This window comes from Maylandia zebra, linkage group LG3, assembly GCF_041146795.1.
Source record: "Maylandia zebra isolate NMK-2024a linkage group LG3, Mzebra_GT3a, whole genome shotgun sequence".
NCBI lineage: Eukaryota > Metazoa > Chordata > Actinopteri > Cichliformes > Cichlidae > Maylandia > Maylandia zebra.
The window spans coordinates 24,185,352-24,208,834 of NC_135169.1; the positions used below are offsets into that span (position 1 = coordinate 24,185,352).

The 23,483-nt window shown below is 39.3% G+C and overlaps 1 protein-coding gene and 1 pseudogene across 4 annotated transcripts in view; both read right to left on the bottom strand.

Moving 5' to 3' along the window:
* Positions 1-6,548, bottom strand: part of LOC106674935 (uncharacterized) — a 7,983-nt gene extending 1,435 nt beyond the window's left edge. The window contains exons 1-4 of one of the 3 annotated variants that reach the window (XM_024801778.2): positions 6,465-6,548; positions 6,114-6,236; positions 4,436-4,509; positions 1-823 (exon numbers count right to left, since the gene is read on the bottom strand). The exon at positions 1-823 is cut by the window's left edge and continues 1,435 nt beyond it. In XM_024801778.2, coding sequence (XP_024657546.2) covers positions 1-704 — 704 coding nt within the window. In that variant the 5' untranslated portion in view covers positions 705-823; positions 4,436-4,509; positions 6,114-6,236; positions 6,465-6,548. Of the gene's footprint in view, positions 824-4,435; positions 4,510-5,811; positions 5,924-6,113 lie in introns of all 3 variants that reach the window. The other 2 variants (XM_024801775.2, XM_024801771.2) reach the window with 2 other exon arrangements.
* Positions 6,549-12,677: 6,129 nt separating this feature from the next.
* On the bottom strand, positions 12,678-23,049 carry LOC112432672 (uncharacterized; annotated as a pseudogene). Its single transcript, XR_013096202.1, has 2 exons — positions 22,794-23,049; positions 12,678-20,925 (listed from the first exon to the last, which is right to left on the bottom strand). The product of XR_013096202.1 is annotated as an uncharacterized LOC112432672 (transcript).
* Between the last annotated feature and the right edge of the window lie 434 nt (positions 23,050-23,483).

The window sequence follows — 23,483 nt, forward strand, 5'->3', positions numbered from 1 at the left end:
TGGATAAGCTGATGTTCTTTTAAGTGACTTTTGTGAGTAAAACAGTTTCCACACTGATCACACCTAAAAGGTTTAACTCCAGCATGGAGGAGCTGATGTCCTTTTAAGTGACTTTTGCGAGTAAAAGACTTTCCACACTGATCACAGCTGAACGGTTTAACCCCAGCATGGATAAACTGATGTTCTTTAAAGTTCCTTTTGTGAGTAAAAGCCTTTCCACACTGATTACAGCTAAATGGTTTAACACCAGAGTGGATAAGCTGATGTTTTTTTAAGCTTCCATCCTGAGTAAAAGCCTTCCCACACTGTTCACAGCTGAATGGTTTAAATCCAGTGTGGATGAGCTGATGTGCTGTTAAGTTACTTTTGGAAGTGAAAGACTTTCCACACTGGTCGCAGCTGAATGGTTTAACTCCAGTGTGGATGACCTGATGTCCTTTTAAGTTACTTTTGGAAGTGAAAGACTTTCCACACTGTTCACAGCTGAATGGTTTAAATCCAGTGTGGATGAGCTGATGTTTTTTTAAACTGTGATGCTGAGAAAAAGACTTTCCACACCGATCACAGCTAAAGGGTTTAACTTCAGCATGGATGAGCTGATGTCTTTTTAAGCTGCTATTATGAGTAAAAGACTTTCCACAACGATCACATCTAAAGCTTCTGTCCCCACTATCGGTGCGCTGGTGTCTTCTGGCTTGCTTCATAGTGGTAAAAGTCTTTTCCACAGGGATCACAACTGGTTTATCTGTACTTGTTGGCCTTGGGTGGGTTATTTTTAGGTCATCGGTGTGCAGAGGTTTTGGCTTGCTTTTCCTTCTTTTGCCTATGATGACAAAGAATCAAAATAGTGACACGCAGTTATGGAACAACAAAACCTACAAAAAAAAAAGAAAAAAGAAAAAAGAATATAGTTTTTTTTCTTCTTTTTTTTTTTTTACACCGTGTAAGAATATTCAACACTGCTATCAATACATTTTTCAAAAATTGTCTCTGTGCAAGATGGGTTTAAAAACACAAACAACTGTGGGATACTGTTTGTCCATGATTGCACCAAATTGGCACAGCACTGATCCTGTGACAAGGTAGGTATCACCAACTAAATTTGTGCCCCCTGCATTGTGAGCATTCACTGGGCACTGTTAGATTTGTATTGTTGATTGTCATTTATGCTTAGAAGTATCTACTCATAATCAATGTCATGTTGGTAGAGGTTTGATCTTTCTGTGTGCCTCCCAGAGCACTCTGGCATGCACATACAACTTAAGGTCAGGAGAGAGGTCATATCTGCTCTTACTGATTTATGGTATAGAAGGACACCTACTCTGTATCTGGTTAAGTATAAGAGCCTTTTGTTTAGATGGACCGCCAGACTCCTGGCACCAGCTTTGGGGAGTCTTCACGGGGTCACATCTTGACCCCCCACACACACACAAGGTATTCTTTGTCCACATGTATACCTATATGAAATGTCATATGTTAATGAACCTATGCATATTCATGCAACCACAATAAAAGGAGTGCTATTGGGAAACTGGCTGAGAGTCTGACGGAGGTCAAGTCGGTGGAACGACACTTGGCTCCAGGCAGGTAACACAAAGAACTTTGCCTACTCGTGTCTTGCTTTTGCTGTGTAGTATATTCTCTTGAACGTTCCAGCGAATAGGTTTAAGCTAGAAACCTATCAGGCACGGACTGCGGATCCAGTTTGCTCTGCCTCCATTACAAATGATTAGACGTGGAAGTAGTAATGTTTGAGTTTTGTGATGAAGCAAAAAATGAGTGGATTACATTACCATTCAGTTTGAGGGTTACAACTGAAAATTATATATTTATTGTTCTCACGAGGTACCGGACGGGATTATTTTAACAAACAAAGAACATTTTTTCTCCTGTAACTTTACTGTATGAAGAGCTAAAACCTCCAACATTTCAGGAGTAGTTAGTGATCATTTTCTAGTCATTGGCTTGGAAGGAAGTTGGTTTGGAAGCATATTTGGCAATGCATCAACGTCTGCTTTGCGTTTGTGTGCAACCCCATTAAAAAAAAACCCTTCTATTATTCTAGCAGTGTGTGACAAAGTGGCTAGGACTGAATTCATTTACCATTTGTATATATTGTTATTTTAAGGTCTGTTATCTTATAGTCAAGATCCATCAGGTGCTCCACCAGTTGCAAAACCAATAGACTAAAAACCACCTTCTTCCCGTGGGCTGTCAGAACTTTTAATGCAAACTAAGAATGTGAACAGACTTCTTCCATACAATAACTCTCTTGCTGCTGTTCATTGACTATGTTGCTGCCATCCCATGTGCAATATCTTAGTCTTTCCTTGTTCTGTGCAATATTTTGGTCATCTCTTTTTTTGGTGCTATGTTTTAACCCCTGTGCTATATTTAGGTCTCTGTAAAAAAAAGTCCTGGCTTTTATAGCAGATAACCCCCTGAAAATATTCTCCAGTAAATCCAAAAAGGAAGAAAACCACGAATCGACATATGAACATTACCTGATGCTGCTGAACTAAAGTAGAGCAATGTTGAAGAGGTTTTATTAGAGAAATGGCTACGCATTTTACAATTTGGCATCGTTTGTAAAAGTTTAAATTTCTTCAGTAGAAATGAGCAGAAATTAAGCTTTCTGGTCAGATGGCACTTTAAAAAAAACAAACAAACAAAAACAATGGGCAGCAACACTGTACACATCGGTAGACTGATGCATGATAAGCAAGCAAATAATGCAAAAAACTGATTTTTTTTATAATGGCAAACTAGTCTTGAACTACACTGAGAGAGCTGTAGAGCAAGTGTGATTAGTGGTGGAAGCAAGACAGCAAATGCAAGAGGGAGTTCATGACAATATTTATCAAACATGAAGCATAATTTTGATGCTCTTTTGCTTCTGGTTCAGTGAATTTAGTCAGACAGTGATACAACCTGTAGTTTCAGAATCTGTGAGATGTCGACTTTCAGCACCAGACGGCAGGTCAGCGCGTTATATTTAAATATTTTGGCGGAATCTGTTTGCCTGCTCTTTAATCATTATTGTGTTATTCAAACTACAATACAGGGAAATTTATTTTTTCAAACCACCCATCATCAAGCCTTGAAACCTGGTGCGACTAACTCCTACAAGTGTTCCAACCTTTCTGAATTACTTACAAACTGCTCTGTCTGCATAAAAGCAGTGTTGGAACACACTGTGGTAAGATATCCTTATGAGCATCAGTTGAACATTATTGTACTGCAGAAAGTGATGTTTTGCCACAAAAAAGGTGAGGAACAAGGCAGTTAACTCTAGAAGAGAGAAATAGCAAAGAAAGTCAAGGGGTCAATGAATACATTTTCCTTCACCATTCAAAAGCCCTCAGAAACTGGGACAACTCTGACAGGAAGAGGTCTGGCAGACCCAAAGCCACAACTGAATACCAGGACAGGTTTCTGAGAGTTGACAGGTTGTGTAACAGCTGAGTCACAGGACAAAAGCTTCAAGCACATAAATAGTGGTCATAGTAATCAAGTGTCAGTTGCAACAGTGAATAGAAGACTTCAAGCTGCAGGTTTGATAGGATGAGTTGCAGCAAGAAAGCCAATGCTGAGACATCAGAATAAGAAGAATCAGTATAAGAGGTTTCCCTGAGCCATGAAACACTGCCATTGAACTACGGAGGACTGGAAGGTATAATGAATCAAAATTTGAAATCTTTGGTTCATCACGCAGAACTTGTGCAGCACATATGGAAAGAACTTTTTGAAGAATATAAAGAATAAAACAGGTATGTTCAGCTGTTTTATCTGCCAGGCCTATAAATTGATTCCATGATTTCTTTGTTTAACTCCAACTCATTATTTATACTATGGTTTCGTTTCAGAGTGCAATGAAACACTAAGCTACATAATTTTCAATTGAAAAAAATTCAGAAATTAGGGTGTTCTACCACTTTTGACCGGTAGGGTACGCTTCCACTCAAAAGTTGGACACACACGCTCATTTAATGGTTTTTACTTTTACTAATTTATTTTACTAATTTCTACTTTATAGCTATATACGTCAAATATATGAAGCGAGATAAAAGGAATTATTTGGCAAAGAAAACAATAATGAATAACTGTAAAATATATTATGTCTTATATTTTAGACTCAAAGTGACATCAAATAGATATTCATTTTTCCATTCAGTGTGGGTATGTACCACAAATATATATTTTTTAAACAGAAGCAATGTTTTCGAAGTATTTCGGTGACAAAAGAAAGATTAGAAACATTAAGGAATACTAGTTGCTTTACATTATTTTTCTTTAGCAATGATTTGTCCCACATTTGGTATAAACTGGCAAGATGCCAGTGTGTGCAGGATAAATGTTATTATTACTAACAATAATCATAATAACAGCAGCTTAATGTCTGTAGGATAATGGTGGTGATTTTTATTTTTGTCACCTTTTATGAAGAACAGATCTCACTGCAGTGGCTGAGCTGCTCCTCCATCAGACTCTCCTCCTCCCATCAGTCGCCTGTGTCATCAAACAGATCTTTATTTTTCTATTCAGTGATTTATTGTACGGCACTACCTAAGAGCATTGTATTGTATTAGGGCTGCACGATTTTGCATAAAATGAGAATCACGATTTTTTGGCTTAGAATTGAGATCACGATTCTCTCACGATTTTCTTTTCCAGTATAAATATTTATTGCACTTATTAACTGCACATCAACTTCGTAACAGTTGAAACTGCAAAATGTTGTACTGCTTGAAATTCCGTCTCCACCGTTGCTCGACGCTGCGTGTATAGAGCAGGTAGTGCAACAATAGAAAAATAGTTGCGGGACGGCACTGTGTAACGTTTGTCTAGGGTGTTGATCATTTTCCTAAATCCCTCGTTTTGCACAGTGTTGATGGGAGCCATATCTTTGGTCAGGTGATAAGTGATAGCCTCCGTAATTTCTTTGTGCCTGCGGGAGTTCGACGGGTATAGGGAAGGTTCCCGTTATTGATGTTTGGGTGGTTGACCGGGACGGATTTTCTCCTGTCACTTTCTCGTCATCCCTGACGTGCTCTCCGTTGTTTTTTCCCTGCTAATTTTAGCATCACACGGCACAGCTTCTGTATCACGTGGTATAAGGCTCCGCCCTTGTCATTTGTTGAGCGGAAGAGTGAGCGCTTGTTTTCATGCAGATTACGTCCCGGATCAAAATGCGGTACAATCGTCGTCGTCTTTTTTTTTTTTTTTTTTTTTTTTTAAATCGTTGTCATTTGGAAATGAGATCGCACATAAGTATGAATCGAGATCGCGATTTTCTAACGATTAATCGTGCAGCCCTATATTGTATAGAATTATTCTTACTCATACATTCACTACCAACATTAGAATCAGATTCAGAGAAACTCTATTAATCGCAGAGTGAAACTGAGTTGTCATAGAAGCAAATATGCAACAAAGAACAAGCACTCATACAAATGAGCCTTATGATGGATTATGATGGATCAATATTAAGACAAATACAGAGATATATAAATAAAAAGCAAAATTATTGAAAGCAAAATAATTAAAACAAAATAGTAAGATTAAACAGAAAGAAAATGAAAAAGACAGAACCGCAAACGAAACTAAAGAACATTACGTAGACATGGAGCTGCTACAACAGGCTGCCACTAGAACAGTGCCAATTTAAAGACACATTACTGGTTGGTCCCTGAAAGTTTATTCTGGACGTTTTCAGCAGGAGAAACGTTTCGTCACTCATCCAAGTTGACGAAACGTTTCTCCCACTGAAGACGTCCAGATGAACACAATCAAATTTGGGGGTTTACTTACCTGGATAATTGAGCATGCATCAAGGCGTATTACTGATTGGTGATTCTGTTATTAATTGTGGATTATGCTGTATTTTATCCATCTCATATAATCGTAACTTTCAGTACACCACCTTCAAAAGAAGTAAAACAAATAGCTGAACTCAAATGATTAAACATTTAAGTCCTGAACTGCTGGAAGCTCCAGGCAGACAAACCGAGACGTTAAACACAAGGAACAAACGAAAAAAAAAATAGCTAAGAGAGAGAAACCCTGTAAACAGTTATAGAGTTAAGCAACCAATGTAGTTATAATGTACTCACTCTGGATCCCCTCTCAGAATAACCCGACCTAAAGATCCACCAGCGGAGGAGACACGTGGGCTTTGTAGTTGGAGTAGGACTAGTAGAGACAGTGGGCTATCTGACCTCCCAGCATGTTACTGGCTACCTTGCAGAAAGAACAAGCTGTGTGAGCTACGAGAGCGTATATCTTTCCAAACACGCATCAGAAACAGAAATGCGGTCTGCCGGAGACCAGAGGAGAAGCAGAAAGGAAGCTCAGCACAGCCACGCGATCTTTGCCATAGCCGGCTTGAAAATAAAACCTAAAGTTCCCCTTGGAAGACAACACGTATGATGACTCTGGTTATACTCTTTATTCCTTAAGCGAACCTTCTGCTGTTTAAACGCGCCGGGAGCTGCTACTTCTTCTTCTTCTTCTTCTTGTTTGCTGGCGGTTTGCGACCGAGGTTTCTGGAGCATTACCGCCACCAACTGGAACAGAAAAATAAAACATGTTCTATTGTCTCTTATTGAAAACAAGTCTTATTTCCATCTACCATGTTTCCCCAATTTACAGAATGTATTGTTAGTCAGATGTTTATTTCATCCTTACTTTCATTGAATATTATGAAGCCACTGGTCAGTTCTTTCTTCTTCGTACTGTTTCTGGCACTGACCTTTTTTTAGTTACTGATTTCATTTCTTTGCTCAGCTCACTCCACTCCCCACTCATTGCATAACATTTAAAACTGTTTAACATTTATCAATAATCAATTAAAAATGTACTGTCGACTGTCAATAGAGTTATTATATGGAGAAGTATGACTCTCTTCAGTCAATGAGTAACATAGCTAATGTTAAAATCTTTTGAAATCACACAAAGCAATTTTGCAGACTCTCCAGAGGGAAAAAAAAGTCCTGGCCAGCTGCTCTGCAACTGCTTTACTGGCCCGAATCACTTTGTCTTAGCAGTGCTCTTTGGTACGGTCCTTTTCTGTGGCCTCCACATTCACGTGAGCTTCTTCTTTTTTCTTTTTTTTTTTTAAATTTATGAACTCACAAAGAGCCTCTTTTACCAGCACAGAAGACTCTGCATTTGAATCTAATCCAGCACACCTGGGGAGAGCAGTGGCTGAATGAAATGTTTGATGGAAAAAAGAATTGAAGTGTTGTGCTGCTAAATTCTGAGGTTCAAAATCAAAAATATTTATATAAGAAAATGCCAAGAGGAGAACAGCAGTCCTGAGTCTGTATGCAAAACAAGAAATCTCCATAGCAGTGATACTTCCTCTTTCATATGTGCATTTATTCTTTGCTGTGGTACTTTGATGTTCCTTGATCCTGTCATCTCATTTGGCATACTCAGTTGATATCTTAGAGCTATTTCCAGGATCAAGATTCTGTCTCAAATCAAGTTGTGATCTTAAAGTCACTCTCATAGCACTGATCTCAGACTAATGTACAAAAGTGTCATTTACATATCCAAACTGATCTCCAGTAAGGCTTCTGGTGAAATTGAAGTTGTTCTTTTGTGTCATTGCACACTGTCCATGAGAGGACTCCTTAGTGAGCTGTACAGCAGAAGTTTCAATTCAGTTTTATCTATACATCGCCAAATTACACCAACAGTCACCTGGAAGTGAAAATGTTGTTCACAAAAAGAAGGCAGCAAATAATTTTCCATGTAAGAATAAATCAAATTACTCAATTAACATATTTGGTTTTACTTATTATTACAGCTTTTTTTGGTCCTCTTACATCAGTGACAAAGTGTTTATAGGTATCTGCAGAAACATAACTTCACTGTTAAGCTCAGTGTTTATAGAGAGGAGTTTATAACTGTTTTTCTTTTCCCAAAGAAAAGATAGAAAGAAATCACAGGGAAACAGCACTCCTCGCAAAATGTGGTTACGACACAATTTCCCTAAATTTGCACTTTCAAATCACTTTTTCAGTCACAGTGCTTTTACAACATTCACATGTTTTTGTAATGCGACGGTCGCACAACATGTGCGACAGGTAGCATCAAAAGGGTGGTCCTGCCACTCGTAGCTGGTCCAACTGGTGGCACCACATGCACTGGCTCTATTGGGGTAATGAGATGTGGACAATAGTAGAAAATCAGGACCACAAGCTGAAACTGACTGGATCAGAGGCAACTCTTTCAGCTATTCATATATTCAGCTATTCATATATCTTCACAGCGTATCAGATATCTTGAAAATCCATGATCCAATATCGCGTGTTGACAAAAGTTGTCTCACTGTGTCACATAGTGCTCAGAGTTGGAGCAGTAAGGACAATACACTTGTAGCTCCTTTGGTTGCTGCTTGATGGTGAAGGGAACTCCAGTGTGGTGACACCTATTGGCAGATCAGCACCGTGGAGAATGATTGTGGAGATATTTGGCCTTTGATCCTTGCGTCAGTCTTTCTGTGGGTCCCTATCTGCTTTAACAGCATCCCCAAGGATTTCAAACACAGATTTCTGTATCCCCAGCTCATAGTCTAACAACTGTGGGGATGTGGATATGTTGAGGGTATTGCTGGGATTTATTTTTACCTTGTTAAATCCTCAGTTCTTTTGATCTTTGGGCTGAAGGAAGGACAATACTCGGTGTATAAATGCTCAATCAACAATTATTTTATTCAATACAATTCAACACTTTGAGTATAAACCATCCGGATGGGGAGACATGCATGAAGAGGGTCACAGCAAAATCTCAAAATGATGGAAAGTTACTCAAACTCTTATAGCCTCTGGCCATGACTCTCTAAAAACAGTATTTCTTATAACTCAGCAGTATAATGCATCATAAAACAATATCATTCATTCACAATAAATCAGCAGTCTAATGTAATACAAATCAGTTTAAAAAATCTAATAGTTATCACCTCTTCAGGAGAATAATGCAAACTAAAACTACAAAATAATTTCACAATCTTTAATTAGGGGTATAACATAGCATAAGATAATATAATAATCTCACAACTTTTAAATGGTAAATGGCCTGTATTTGTATAGCGCTTTACTACTACCCCAAAGCGCTTTACACATCCAGTCATCCACCCATTCACACACACATTCACACACCGGTGATGGCAAGCTACATTTTAGCCACAGCCACCCTGGGGCGCACTGACAGACGCTTATATCTCATAACGAGTGTGAGATTATTCTGTTATCATATGTTATCTTACACCTGTAGTTAAAATAGTTGAATTATGTTAACTGCTGTAGGTCATATATTATCATTTAGTTTAGATGGTGTGCTGTGTATGTAGTTTAGTTCTCATTATACTTTTGAGTTAAAAGAACATATTCACTTATTAGTTTATTAGATAAGTGTGCATCACTCTGTATCCTTGATCTGCTGTGAATGTCTCATACTGTGTTCTTGACATGTTTTATTGCTGAATCATAAACAGAAGGAGACTCTGTGTCTAAGACAGGGGAGATAGACCACATTCCACACCCCCACCTTTACAAAGAGTAGAGAAACAACAGCCGAGGTCATAACTTAGGCGCCGTAAGGGAGAAAGAATGTGAATGTTTGGGCTTTTACGACTAGGTGGGGGCCACTAGCGGCTATAAGAAGCTGAGTAACACGTCACCATTTCGAGATTTGCGGTGACCCTCTTCAGGCATGTCTCCCCATCATGATGGTCCTTATGCTCTTAAGTGTTGAATTGTATGGAAATAAATGATTGTTGATTGAGCATAAATACACCGAGTATTGTCCTTCCTTCAGCCCAAAGATTCAAAGAATTGGGAGATTTCAACACTAGCAACACATATTTCTATTTTGTATTTTACTCTCAACAGTGTATAGTTGAATACTCTTGGATTCACTGGCAAACATAAACATTGAGAGGACGCCCTCACAGCAATGTGGCCTCAGCCATAAATCTGCTCTTATTTAATGCACTCTTCCCCTGTCTTTAAATCTACAGGCTAGGAGCACAAGAGGCATTTTTCATGGTAATGGCAGCGTTGCTTGCAAAAGGGTTATTTCCAAATAAGGAGATGCTTGGAAAATTATAGAATGGTAAATGGTAAATGGCCTGTATTTATATAGCGCTTTACTAGTCCCTAAGGACCCCAAAGCGCTTTACATATCCAGTCATCCACCCATTCACACACACATTCACACACTGGTGATGGCAAGCTACATTGCCATCACCAGTAGAAGAAGAAACAAATTTTTCACCTTAGTAGACTCTTTATCACACATAATAAAAAAGTGTTTACTGCCTGTTTGTGACAGCCTATTGTCCCTCAGCCAGTAAAAGGAGGTCCATGGTACCATGTAAAACTAATTTAAAATTCTAACCGTGTTGATAATAAATTGTGAAAAAGTATAATTGGAGCACATTTGTCTTCTCTTGTTAAAAGAACCTACAGTACAGTTATCTTTTGAACTCAGTTCTTATATCTTATGATAGCTTTAGCAGCAACCCACACTGAAGCTCAACATGGCCACTGTTTCCAGGCTGCTCAAGCATTACCAGTAGTGTCTGCGCACACATGCATGCAAGCCCCTTAAAAACTCGTGCTATTCATGTGGATGTTCGGGGCTTCCATCACTTCTGCTTTACATCTCACAGCAAACTGGTGTGGTTTTCCATAATGTAACCCAGTGTTAAAAACAGGATTAAAAGTATAAATAAATATTGATAAAAACAAAGTTAATTATAATAAATACTGATAAAAAGCATGTAAACATAAGTTTAATTAATATGTACATATGTATATGTAATGTATAAATGGTGTGGGGGCAGGACTTAGTCCTGTAGAGTGTGTTTGTCAGATCCACTGAGCGACCAATCATTGGCCGGTCTGACTCTCCCCTAGTCTGTGCGCTGCTCAGACACCTGTGCGCCTTCATGTGCCAGTCAGATACGCCAGAGACACAGACGGTGAAAGATCAGTTTACCCGTGTGGCGAAGAAGCTAGCTGGATAGAGAAAGTCCTTTTTTCGGCAAGAATAATAAGAGTAATACTGTATTCCAGAGGCCGTGAGCCAACGTGAGCACTGTGAAGCCCCGTGTAGCATTTGTTGCTTTGCATGGTAAGTCCCAGGCAGTACACGTGCGCTAGCATAGCATGCTACTTGCCGCTAGCTCTGATGCTAACTTCCGTTAGCCATTTTGCAATGAAAGTGCCTTTTCTGAGGCTAAAGCAATTAGCACTGAGTCTGCTGCACTTTATACGAGATGTTCTTTAAAGGTTTATGTCACATTTCTGTGGTATTGATGTATGATGTATAATGTATGGTTTTGTGCGAAGTTGTTATGTTAGCACATGTTCCCTTTTCTCATGGTGCTAATTATAGTTCTGCACAATTAAGTATTAACAATGTGAAATTAAGTGCCTTCACCTGCACTTTACTTAGCTGAAACTTGATAGGTCTCAAGCCAATGTGTATTTTTAATGCGCTGCTGAGCTATTTTGTATTATTTTAAATGTGTTTCCTATGCACTTTTTCCCTTTGAAATGAGAATAATTTGTTGTACAACATAGAATATTTTGAAAGAAATTTAGAAGCACTACAAGCAACCAGTAGTCATAATAAGTTACAGGCATGATAGCTTAAATGTTGAACTACTGTGTTCTGGCCTGGTCCCCAGGTCAGGTTTTTTCCCTTTGCTTATTTGGATTGGATTGGTTTTGAGGACCTGAGAAGAATCGAGGATCCCTTTTCCAGTACTGGATGGCGAGACCAGCCCAAAGAGCCGGATGAACTGGTAGATTGTAACCCGACTGGTTACACACACACTGAGTGACTATTGAACATTGAAAGACTGAAATTGACTTTAAAAAAGACACAAAAGACAATATATCCTTGGGTCGACCATTTGTGGGGTTTATTTTATTTTTTTGTTTTCAAGAAGAGCTCTCTACTTTTGTTAAATGTGCACAACTTTAATAATTGCTAATAAATGCAATTGTTTTCTACACCTACTGTGTACAAGTCCTCTGTTGTCATACACCCTTGGCTCCTACGAATCTAGAACCTGTCTGATCTGGTCCATATTTCCCTTCTGTCCTCGTACTGTGGTTAAAGGTAACTATATTGCCCGCACTACAAGCAAAGAAGGCAAGAAGTAGCACTAACAGGTCTAGTGTTGCACCACCAGTGTTACAATAATGTTTATTAAGAGACGACATCACATCAGAATACAGTTGTCTTGAGTTAGTATTGCCATGATGGTACTAAGTGGGAGGCAGGACACAGGAGTCACAGACAGGGTAATAAACTCAAAGAGCCACCTTTATTGCTGTAGAAAAAAATACTCAAACAAAATACAACAATACTAAAAAAAAACCCCAACAACAATAAAACACTAGAACCGGAAGGATAAAGGTGGAATGCAGGGAAACGGACATTACACAAGAATGAGCAGAGGAGGACACAGGACTTAAATACACACATGATAACAATAGGAGGGAATGCCGCTGCAAGTAATACAGACTAACAGGATATGGAAGGCAAAAGCAAACACACCGAACACAGGCAGAATGCTAACCACTGGCTCAACAATGGTATATCGTCATGTACAAAATGTGTACTCTGTATATTTTTATATATTTTATTTATTGTTGACTCTATTTAATTTGTAAAATATGTTTATATACACACACACACACACACACGTAGAAAAACATTTAGTATACACATCCAGAAATTATTATTTTTTTGCATATACTATTATATATTGTACATATATTTATTAGTTTCAGATTTAGCCATTCATATATTTTGCCTGTTTATGTTATTGTATTTTGCACAACTCTGTTGCTTGTGAAGCTCGCACACAAGAATTTCACTCGCATGTGCTGTACCAATGTACCTGCACATGTGATGTGACAATAAAAGTGATTTGATTTGATTTGGTGAAGCCACTGTGGTGCATTTGCGGTGAGAAATGGTCCAGACGATGTACTCTAATAGTGGGCTTTACTGCATGTAATGGAGAGGCCTCCCTTACTACCACTTATATTATAATTTCTATATCACTTTAGGAGCACCTTTCGCTTTATTAAAAGAACCTTGTCTAGCTCTTTATTCAGCATCGCACTTTAAGCCTAGCACAGGAAGAATATTTGCACACAAGTTGGATTTTTCATTGAGTATTTATTGTGTATTTAAAAATCAGTTGGTAGCCTTTGTTACAGGTCCTACTCCTCATCAATAAATGTGGTGGTTGTCTGTGAAGAAGACAGTTTGTGATTGAGAGCAAATAAAGTTTACCAGTAAGGATAACTAATGATAGTGTGTGTGAAAGTCTAGAAATAAAGGTGGTGCAAAGAAGTGACCGTAAGATGTTATTACTCACCTTTCTTTCCCGTGTTCACTCCAGGGTGTTTGGGCAAATGTTTTCCTGGTGGTCCAGAAACATTTAAAGGTTCCAGGAGAGGCCATGGGTTAAAGGAGCGTGGGAAATCTTTTGTGCATAGCTGGACTGGCCATCGGGCATACCGGGCATTTGCTGGTGAATTTTTGTTTTTATGGGCCGATGGATTTTATTTTATTTTTTTTTATTTTTTTTTAGGAAGGGTATATATAATGAAAGGTGTTGGATTGGCCAATGGTCATGATCGACTCTGGGCTGGACCAATTACAGCCGAGGAAGCCGGATGCACCCTCCCCCTTGTTTAGCAATCATGTGATTTTCGCGCATTGCATGCCCGGAACTCGTGGCAAAACAATCCAAGTACCGCATCAAATGCAAGCATTTGCAGCACCGCAAAACGTTCATTCTCCGGTTCCAAACCTTCTTGTTTTTTCTTTGCCGCACAAAAAAGGAATGTACAAAACAAAAGGAGAACAATGCTGGTCCGTACAAAGACAGACTCGACGAAAAGTCAAAGAAAAGATACGAGGAAAAAATCAAAAGGAGTGAAAGGGTCAGACCCTTACGAGCACACAGAGTGGACAAAAGACGTTAGCATGCTGCCCAACTTTCACCACGCTCAGATTTATAATCATACGGTTCTTGGAGTGAGTGCATACACTCATGAAGTTTAGTAACTTCAGGTCACTGCAACAAGCCCAGGTACAGTTTACCGACGGATGGGTACAGGACCTTGAAATGCACCGTGTAGAACGAAAGACCATCGTACGAACAAAGGTAAGTTTACCAGTCTCACAAATCGTCGTCATAAATACACATTCGTTAACGTTTATTAATAGGACCTTTGAGCTCAACGGTAATTAATTAGTAGTGGAAATAATTTCTGGTAGCATTACAGAAATGTAGCAGTGACAATAATACTGTATGCTGTAATCGCACTGGACAATTAGTGATACAAAACAACTGTTTTATCCTGTGAATAAAAGTATATGTTTTTGTCAATGTACCATGGTAATAACAGAAGCGAAACACAATATTGTGTCAGGACAATTCACTATTTATGCACAATAAATAAAGGAGCATAGCGCAACAATTTCTGTTCAGCGCCAGACTTGCTTGTAACCTATATCACCAATTATGTTAAGAAAAATGACGTATTAACTACAACAGAACTCTGACCTTTGTGGGAATGCTTGGAGCAGACTAACATGTGAGCTGGAGTGTTCTGAGACGTTATATTTGGTATATCCAGACCATCCGTTGGCTCTTACTTCGGAAACATGGCTTAAAAAATTTCTCTTCAACGACGTAATCCGATAAAAAAAACGATCTCTTTACCCGTCGGCTTCCCGTGGCTGTCATGCGACCGGCTATTGCAGTTAATAATACAACAGCTTCTTGCCATTTTTTGGGTTTCTTTTTATTGCTGTGTAACTGAGTTCAATTGAAAGCCTGCGTGTGCTAGTACCTCTTGCCACAAGTTCCCAGAATCCTTTGCGGTTTTACCCCTGATTGACGTCACATTTTCAATCTTTATCCTGGTGGGCCGGTCTCTAGTCAAAATGCCCGGGCCGATTTTTTTGTCCCAGTCCAGCCTTGCTTTTGTGCTTGGGTTTTTTTTGGTGTTTTTACAATAAGGGGTATGGTTTAAGGATAAAGTGAAAAATATTTATTAATATGAAAATGTAAAATGTATTTATATATATTTTTATTGAAGTTGATGTATTATATAATGTGGTGGAAGGTCAGGATTTGAGAACTCACCTGTTAATAGAATAATGCTTTAACCTGTGACAGCTGAAAGTATTTAAGACTGTCAGTTGTTATTAGATGCAATGTTTGTGAGCTGTATGGTAAATAAATACCTTGTTCAACTATACTTGTCTTGGTCTGCCTCATAATAAATCCAGCCGCAAAAGGCTGCCCTATTACACTGCACATGTCACATGACAATACAGTTACAGGGGGATTCGGAGTGTGGTCCTGTGATAAATGCTGCAATTCCACTGTAATTATATGATATTTCAATTATTCTCTTTAAATTGGCATTTTAAATATATTTATGCACAAATACTTAACAGTAGGTACACTGGAATAAAGGGTTAGCAAGTCGTTTTCTTACAGAGAAAATACAAAAAATGATTATAGCGACATAACTTTTAAGTAATGTGTAAATAAGTTAACAGAAAATAAGAAATATACATTTTAAGTTTTATATATCTTAATAATTATAGGATACATTTAATTTTACACATACCTTTGGTCAAAATGACAAACTGATGAAATACAATAAAAAAAGTTTGATGCAACATAAAAAAGACAGGTTTCTTTTTCTCATCATGCAACAAAACAGACCCACATCATGTTTTAAGACAACAGAAATCATTTAAAACTATTAAATTTTGTTATTTGAATTCTTTTGGCGGCAGAGAAAGACTGGACCCAGGGTGGTCAAAGCTCAAAACATGATCTTTATTTTACATTCCCGGGAACGGAGACCTGAACACATGAACACACGCTCAGGTCTGAAAGCAGCAGCAGCCAACATGGTCATATATATATATATATATATATATTAGGGGTGCAACGATATTCGTATCGATATTGAACCGTTCGATACAGTGCTTTCGGTTCGGTACGCATATGTATCGAACAATACAACATTTGTAATTTATTTTATCAATTTTCCTTCTGACGATGCTGTCTGTGTTGAGCGCTCAGTGAATCTGTGTTCGACTACTCCGCCTAGGCTGCACTGTCCAGCGCAGATCCACTGAGCGCTCAACACAGACAGCATAGTCAGAAGGAAGAGCGCAGGGCAAGCTAGCGAGACAGAAGTTAAGCTCTCCTTTTAACATGGACCTCCCCCACCCTCATTCAGATCTGGCGTTTGGAATTATTTTGGTTTTCATGTGACGTATGACCCTGAAGGTAAGCATGTCATGGACTAAAGTAAAACAGTATGTTGGATGTGCCATGCAATGCTCAATTACATTGGTGTGAACTAGTGTGTTAGCGCAGTTAGCTCGTTAACGTGTTGGCCGTCTAGCCCCATGCACGGAGCGATCGGCGGTAGCTCGTTAACGGAGATTTGCCGTGTTGTGGCGCTAAGGTCATTTCAACGAGATTAACCTGAAAGCACTAGTGGGAACACAACGAATATGACTGCACATTTACGCCGACATCATCCTAGTGCAAAGACAAGTGGAAGCAGACAAAAAACAAGCAAGCATGCTACTAACTTTAGCCGAGTCATTTAGACAGCTGTTAGCACAGGATTCTCCTTATGGAGACCTGATATGTTTAATATGCTGCTGAGAATATAGCCCAGAAGAAGCGGATAGTATAGCTTTTATTTTGGAAAGAGCCATTTCTCTGTAATAAACTCTCTTTTCCAAAGATGAGTGATTCCTCAATCAGATACAGGGCTTGCAATATCGCTAGCCCGACGTCCCGGAGCTAGCGATTTTTTTCAGTCGGGCTACCAAAATCTATCTCTTCCCTGCCCGTCGGGCTATTGTAGGAAAAATATATGTCAATGCTTTTGCATTCTTTCAGAAATGTAGCTGGGTAATTATGTCATTGGCATCGGTGAGCCACTGTCAATATGTGACATATTGAAGTCGCGTTTGAATTTGCGCTTGTTTTTTGCTTTCACTTTGCAATCACGTGAACTGTGTATAGAGAGCGACAGCACTGATCTGTGAGTGATGATAATTTGTGCACCAATTCCTCTGACATCGTCTTATTAATCGTTAGCTTACTATGCAAACATGACAAGTGAAATCTCCCGCAGCTTAAACATGTGAGAGGTTGATCGCGCAGAGAATCGCTGAGCTTATGTGAGTACGTGTGTAAAAGCAGCAGGATTTATATTTGACTACGATGACCTGGATGACTGAGAACCTTCACAGACAGATATATATTTTAGTTCTGCTGAGCCAAATAAGACAGGTCAGGGTGAAGAAGTGACAGCCAAATAAAAGCTTACCACAAAACGGAAAAGTTATGACAAATCAGACTATAAGGCAAAAAGAAAGTGCAGCTTTATGGTTTCATGGACAAAATAATTTCTGTGGCTGCAATATGACGAGCTAAATAACCAGGGCTGCACATAAGTGGTCCGCAGGTGTGCATTCACTGTCAAAATAAAAAACACGCACAATGGGTTAGGGTTAAATTTAAAAACTGTACTTTTGAGTTAAAATATATATTTATAATTTTAATAAATGACAAATTAAAAATGCTTGAACATTTTTTTGTATCGAAAAAATATCGAACCGTGACACCAAAGTATCGAACCGAACCGAACCGTGAATTTTGTGTATCGTTGCACCCCTAATATATATATATTTCTGCAGCACGTCACACACTCTAAGTTTGGATCAAAACACTCTGCTTAGTTTCACTTTCTGTCTGCACCTCCTGTGCTGCAACCTAGTTTACACTCAAATCCCAACAAAACACATTTCACCACATTTCAAATAGCTACATTAGAGAAACAGCGCTGCATTGACCTCACTAATTATCATGATGAACAGCCCACTAAACAGCAACAGGTCTTTCAGATTGTTCAGATGCTCTGCTTCTCTTTGTGATCACATGATGACAATAATGCTTGGTCTGTAACATTACATAGATGTTTGCACAGAACAGATAAACTCAATGTTTGCATGACTTTAACGTGACAAAGTTTTCCTCAATTTGATCTTCAATGAACAGTTTGTTTTGTGAGGCGTGCATAGATCTCTAAGCCTTTGTGCATTGTGGCCTTTTATTAAATTCCATTTATAGTTCTGCTATACATCACACACACATAGTTTCGATATAAACAACTCCTTCTGTGTTACTAGTTCCGCTTTTCTGTCTGGTTTCCTGTGTTTTATTAATATGCCTAAGCAACTCTACCCTAGCTTCCTGTTTTTTAACTTCCCCTAACTGAAGTCTCTGTTGCCAAGGCGACCAGTCACCCTCTGACCTAGTTTTCCTCACAGACCTTACTACAAAGTACAAAAAACAATATAATCAGAAAATAAGAATATATTTTTATTAACACTCTTAATCATGGGTTTAATTTAGTAAAGTAAATATGGTAAATAGACTGGTTCTTATATAGCGCTTTTCTACTCTTCTGAGCACTCAAAGCGCTTTACACAACTTGTGCATTCACCCATTTGCACAAGCACATTGTTCTAAGTGCTTTCTAAGTAACATTCACACACATTCATACTCCAATGGATGCATCGGAGATCAATTTGGGGTTAATATCTTGCCCAAGGATATTTGGCATGCAGACCAAGGGAAGCCAGGAATCGAACCACCAACCTTCCGATCAGTAGATGCCTGCTCTACCACCTGAGCTACAGCCACCCCATTAATAATAGCCATTACATTTATGAAACAACAATCAGGAGTTTCTGAAAAGACCATTTGATTAAAAATCAGAAAATGTAAGAAACTAATATCAACAATTAAGACAAAGTCTTTCTACATGCTGGCTGCCAGCTTAAGATGGGCATGTTATTTCCCTTCCCTTCATTCCTCTTCTCTCCAGAGCACACCTCCACCTCTCCAGGTTCTCTTACTACTGATTCCTATTCCTACTATAGATTACAATATCATCTGCAAACAACATATTCAACAGAGACTCTTAACTGACTTTGTATGTCAGTCTGTCCGTCGCTACTGAAAACAAGAAGGGCTCAGAAATGATGTAATCCCATCCCCACCTTCAACCCATCTGTTACTCCTTCAGCCATTCGGGAGGGGCTCAGAGTCGCAGAGCCGCTGCTCCTCCACATCAAAAGGAGCCAGTTGAGGTGATTCAGGCATCTGACCAGGATGCCTCCTGAGTGAGGTGTTCTGGGCCTATCCCACTGGGAGGAGGCTCCGAGGCAGATCCAGGACACACTGGGGAGATTATATCTCTCGGCTGGCCTGGGAACGCCTTGGTGTTCCCCGCGATCCAGCCCCGCGATCCAGCCCCGGATAAAGCGAAAGAAGATGGATGGTTGATTGGGGGGATCAGTTGATGATTTATTAACCTATTCTTGAGTGCAAAAGTCTTTCCACACTGATCACAGCTGAATGGTTTAAATCCAGTGTGGATAAGCTGATGTTTTTGTAAGCTGCCATCCTGAGTAAAGGTCTTTCCACACTGATCACAACTGTATGGTTTAAATCCAGTGTGGATGACCTGATGTTTTTGTAAGTGACCATTCTGAGTAAAAGCCTTTCCACACTGATCACAGCTGAATGGTTTAAATCCAGTGTGGATAAGCTGATGTTTTTGTAAGCTGCAATCCTGAGTAAAGGTCTTTCCACACTGACCACAGCTGAATGGTTTAAATCCAGTGTGGATAAGCTGATGTTTTTGTAAGCTGCAATTCTGAGTAAAGGTCTTTCCACACTGATCACAGCTGAATGGTTTAAATCCAGTGTGGATAAGCTGATGTTTTTGTAAGCTGCAATTCTGAGTAAAGGTCTTTCCACACTGACCACAGCTGAATGGTTTAAATCCAGTGTGGATGAGCTGATGTCCTTTTAAGTTACCTTTGGAAGTGAAAGACTTTCCACACTGATCACAGCTGAATGGTTTAAATCCAGTGTGGATGACCTGATGTCCTTTTAAGTTACCTTTAGAAGTGAAAGACTTTCCACACTGATCACAGCTGAATGGTTTAAATCCAGTGTGGATGACCTGATGTTTTTTTAAGTTACCTTTGGACGTGAAAGACTTTCCACACTGATCACAGCTGAATGGTTTAAATCCAGTGTGGATGACCTGATGTTTTTTTAAGCTGCCACTCTGAGTGAAAGTCCTGCCACATTGATCACAGCTGAATGGTTTAAATCCAGTGTGGATGACCTGATGTCCTTTTAAGTTACCTTTGGACGTGAAAGACTTTCCACACTGATCACAGGTGAATGGTTTAATCCAGTGTGGATGACCTGATGTCCTTTTAAGTTACTTTTGGAAGTGAAAGACTTTCCCCACTGATCACACCTGAACGGTTTAAATCCAGCGTGAATGAGCTGATGTTTTTTTAAGTTGGCATTCTGAGTAAAAGCTTTTCCACACTGATCACAGCTGAATGGTTTAAATCCAGTGTGAATGAGGTTGTGTTTTTTTAAGCCGTCACTCTTGGTGAAACTCTTTCCACACTGATTACAGCTGAATGGTTTAAATCCAGTGTGGACGAGCTGATGTCTTTTTAAGTTGGAATTCTGAGTAAAAGCCTTTCCACACCGATCACAGCTGAATGGTTTAAATCCAGTGTGGATGAGCTGATGTTGTTTTAAACAACTATGCCGGGTGAAAGTCTTTCCACACTGATCACATGTGAAGCTTTTGTCCCCACTGTCAATGCTCTGGCGTCTTCTGGGCTGCTTCATAGTGGTAAAAGTCTTTTCCATCCGGTTCACAACTGGTTCATCTGTACTTGCTGGAACTGGTTGGTTTTTGTTTTCTTTGATGCTTTCCCTTCTTTTGCCTATAATGACAAAGAAACAATGACATGCGGTTATAGAATGACAAAACCTACAAAGTGTACAGATTATGACACATTCTTAAAACCTTAATTCAGTTTCAGTTTAACATCGTTAAAAGGTTAAAGAAAACGTATATAGAGACACATTGTAGACACAAACAGAAGACATTAAATATATGAAAAGAGATGTGTGAATTATTTAGCAAAGAAAAAAGATAAATAACTCTAAATATATCTTATATTTTAGACATCTAAAAGTAGCCATCCTTTCATTTGTTGACAGCGCTGCAATCCCTTGGCCTTCTCTCAATGAGCTTCATGATGTAGTCGCCAAGCGCAGTCGCAAAAAAACATCAATCGCTAACAAACAAAAAAGTGGCTCACGTGGTGACCATCCCAGGAAAGGAAGACCAAGAGTCACCTCTGCTGCTGACGATAAATTTATCTGAGTCACCAGCCTCAGAAATCACAGCACCTCTGGTTAGAGCCTAGAGAAATGCCACACAGAGTTCCAGTAGCAGAAATATCTTTACATCACCTGCTGAGAGGAGACTTTGTGAATCAGCCCTTTATGGTCAAATAGCTGCTAAGAAACCACTACTAAGGAAAAGCAACAATCAGAAGACATTTGTTTGGGCCGAGAAACACAGGGAATGGACATTAGACCAGTGAAAATCTGGTCTGATGAGTCAAATTTTGAGATGTTTGGTTCCACCCACTGTGTCTTTGGGCGAAGCAGAAAAGGTGAACGGTTCACGCTGTGAAACATGGAGGAGGTGTGATGGTGTGGAGGTGCTTTGCTTGTGACGTTGTTGGGGATTTATTCAAAATTGAATGCACGCTAAACCAGCATGGCTACTACAGCATCCCGCAGCAACATGCCACCCCATCTGGTTTGTGTTTAGGTGCACCATCATTTATTTTTCAACAGGACAATGACCCCAAACACACCTCCAGGCTGTGTAAGAGCTAATTTGACCAAGGAGAATGATGGAGCGCTACGCCAGAAAGCCTGGACTCCACAGTAACCCGACTTAAACCCAATCGAGATGGTTTGGGATCATATGGACCAAAAGGGCTAGAAAGTACTCAAGACTGTTGGAAAACCATTTCAGGTGACTACCTGTGAAGCTCATCAAGGGATGCCAAGAGTGCGAGGCAGTAATCAAACCAAAGGGTGGCTAGAATCTAGAATATAAGACATGAGTTATTTTCATTTTTTTGTTTACTTCCTATTTCCATATTTCTTCATTTATAGTTTTGATGCCTTCAGTGAGAACCTACAATGTAAACAGTCATGAAATGAAAGAAAAGGCATTAAATGAGAAGCTGTGTCCAAACATTTGACCAGTGCTGTACTAAGATAGAAAGACAAACAGTACACTTGGCTCAACCTGGCTGCAGCGCCGTAAAGAAACCTGATGTTGTTCCTTACTTACTAAGATTTCATTACTTTCAAGGGGGCTTTTACTTTTCCATGTAAAAAGAAGATGTTCTAAATTAGTCTTCAGTGTAGGTGTACTTATAAGTTCTTCCAGGGAGTCGAGATTCTCTGATTTGTTGACTTCTTTTTCAGAGCAGCCACATTGTGCAGAGGATGTAATGCTATTAACAAAAGAAGCTCTATGCGATCATCAGATGGAATAAAGTAAGCGACAGAGGATAAACAGAAGGTACAAGCGAAAACACAAATTAGCTAAGAGAGAAACCCTGTAGACAATGATGGAGTTAGGCAACCAATGCAGTTATAATTTACTCACTGTGGATCCCTCTCTGAGTAACCCGAATTAAAGATCCACCAGGAGAGAAGGAGGCAAGCGTGCCGATTTTGTAATTAGACTACGACGAGTAGAGAGAGTGGGCTCACTTACATCCTCTTTCCGGCATGTTACTCCCGTCAGTCAGCACGAGTACACGTTCTTTGTTTACAACGATCAACGAGAGCGTATATCTTTCCAATCACGCATCAGAAACAGAAACGCGATCTGCTGGAGACCAGAGGGGCACAGCCACACGATCTTTGCCTTAGACGGCTTAAAAAACTAAAGGTCCTCGTGGAAGATAAAACGTTTGATGACTGTAGTTATACTCTTACTTCCTTACGCCTACGTTCTGCTTTTTACAAGCGCTACTACTTCTTCTTGTTTAATGTCGATTGGCAAGCAACGTTTCTGGTGCATTACCGCCACCACCTGCACAGAAGTGTTGATAGGGGACACTAACTTCCTGCGAATTCTTTCATCTTTACTGTTCTGCCATCTTCACTTGATTTTTTTAATTACTGTTTCATTTCTCCTTTAGTGAGTAGTATCATTATATCAATTTGACTGCTTTATGTAGCTTGTTTTGCATATTTGCGTTCCAGCTCTAAAATTTGAGGCTCCCCCATTGGCCCCTCCCGTCAAGATTGTCTTATGCTTGTTTTCATTTTAATAAACGTGAACAGCAGAGAGAGGAAGACACACTACAAATCAGATGAAACAATACATTGTAATTTTTCCTGCATATACAATTTTACAGTCATTCACACCATGCCACTAATAACCAGCTCGCAAAGTAAA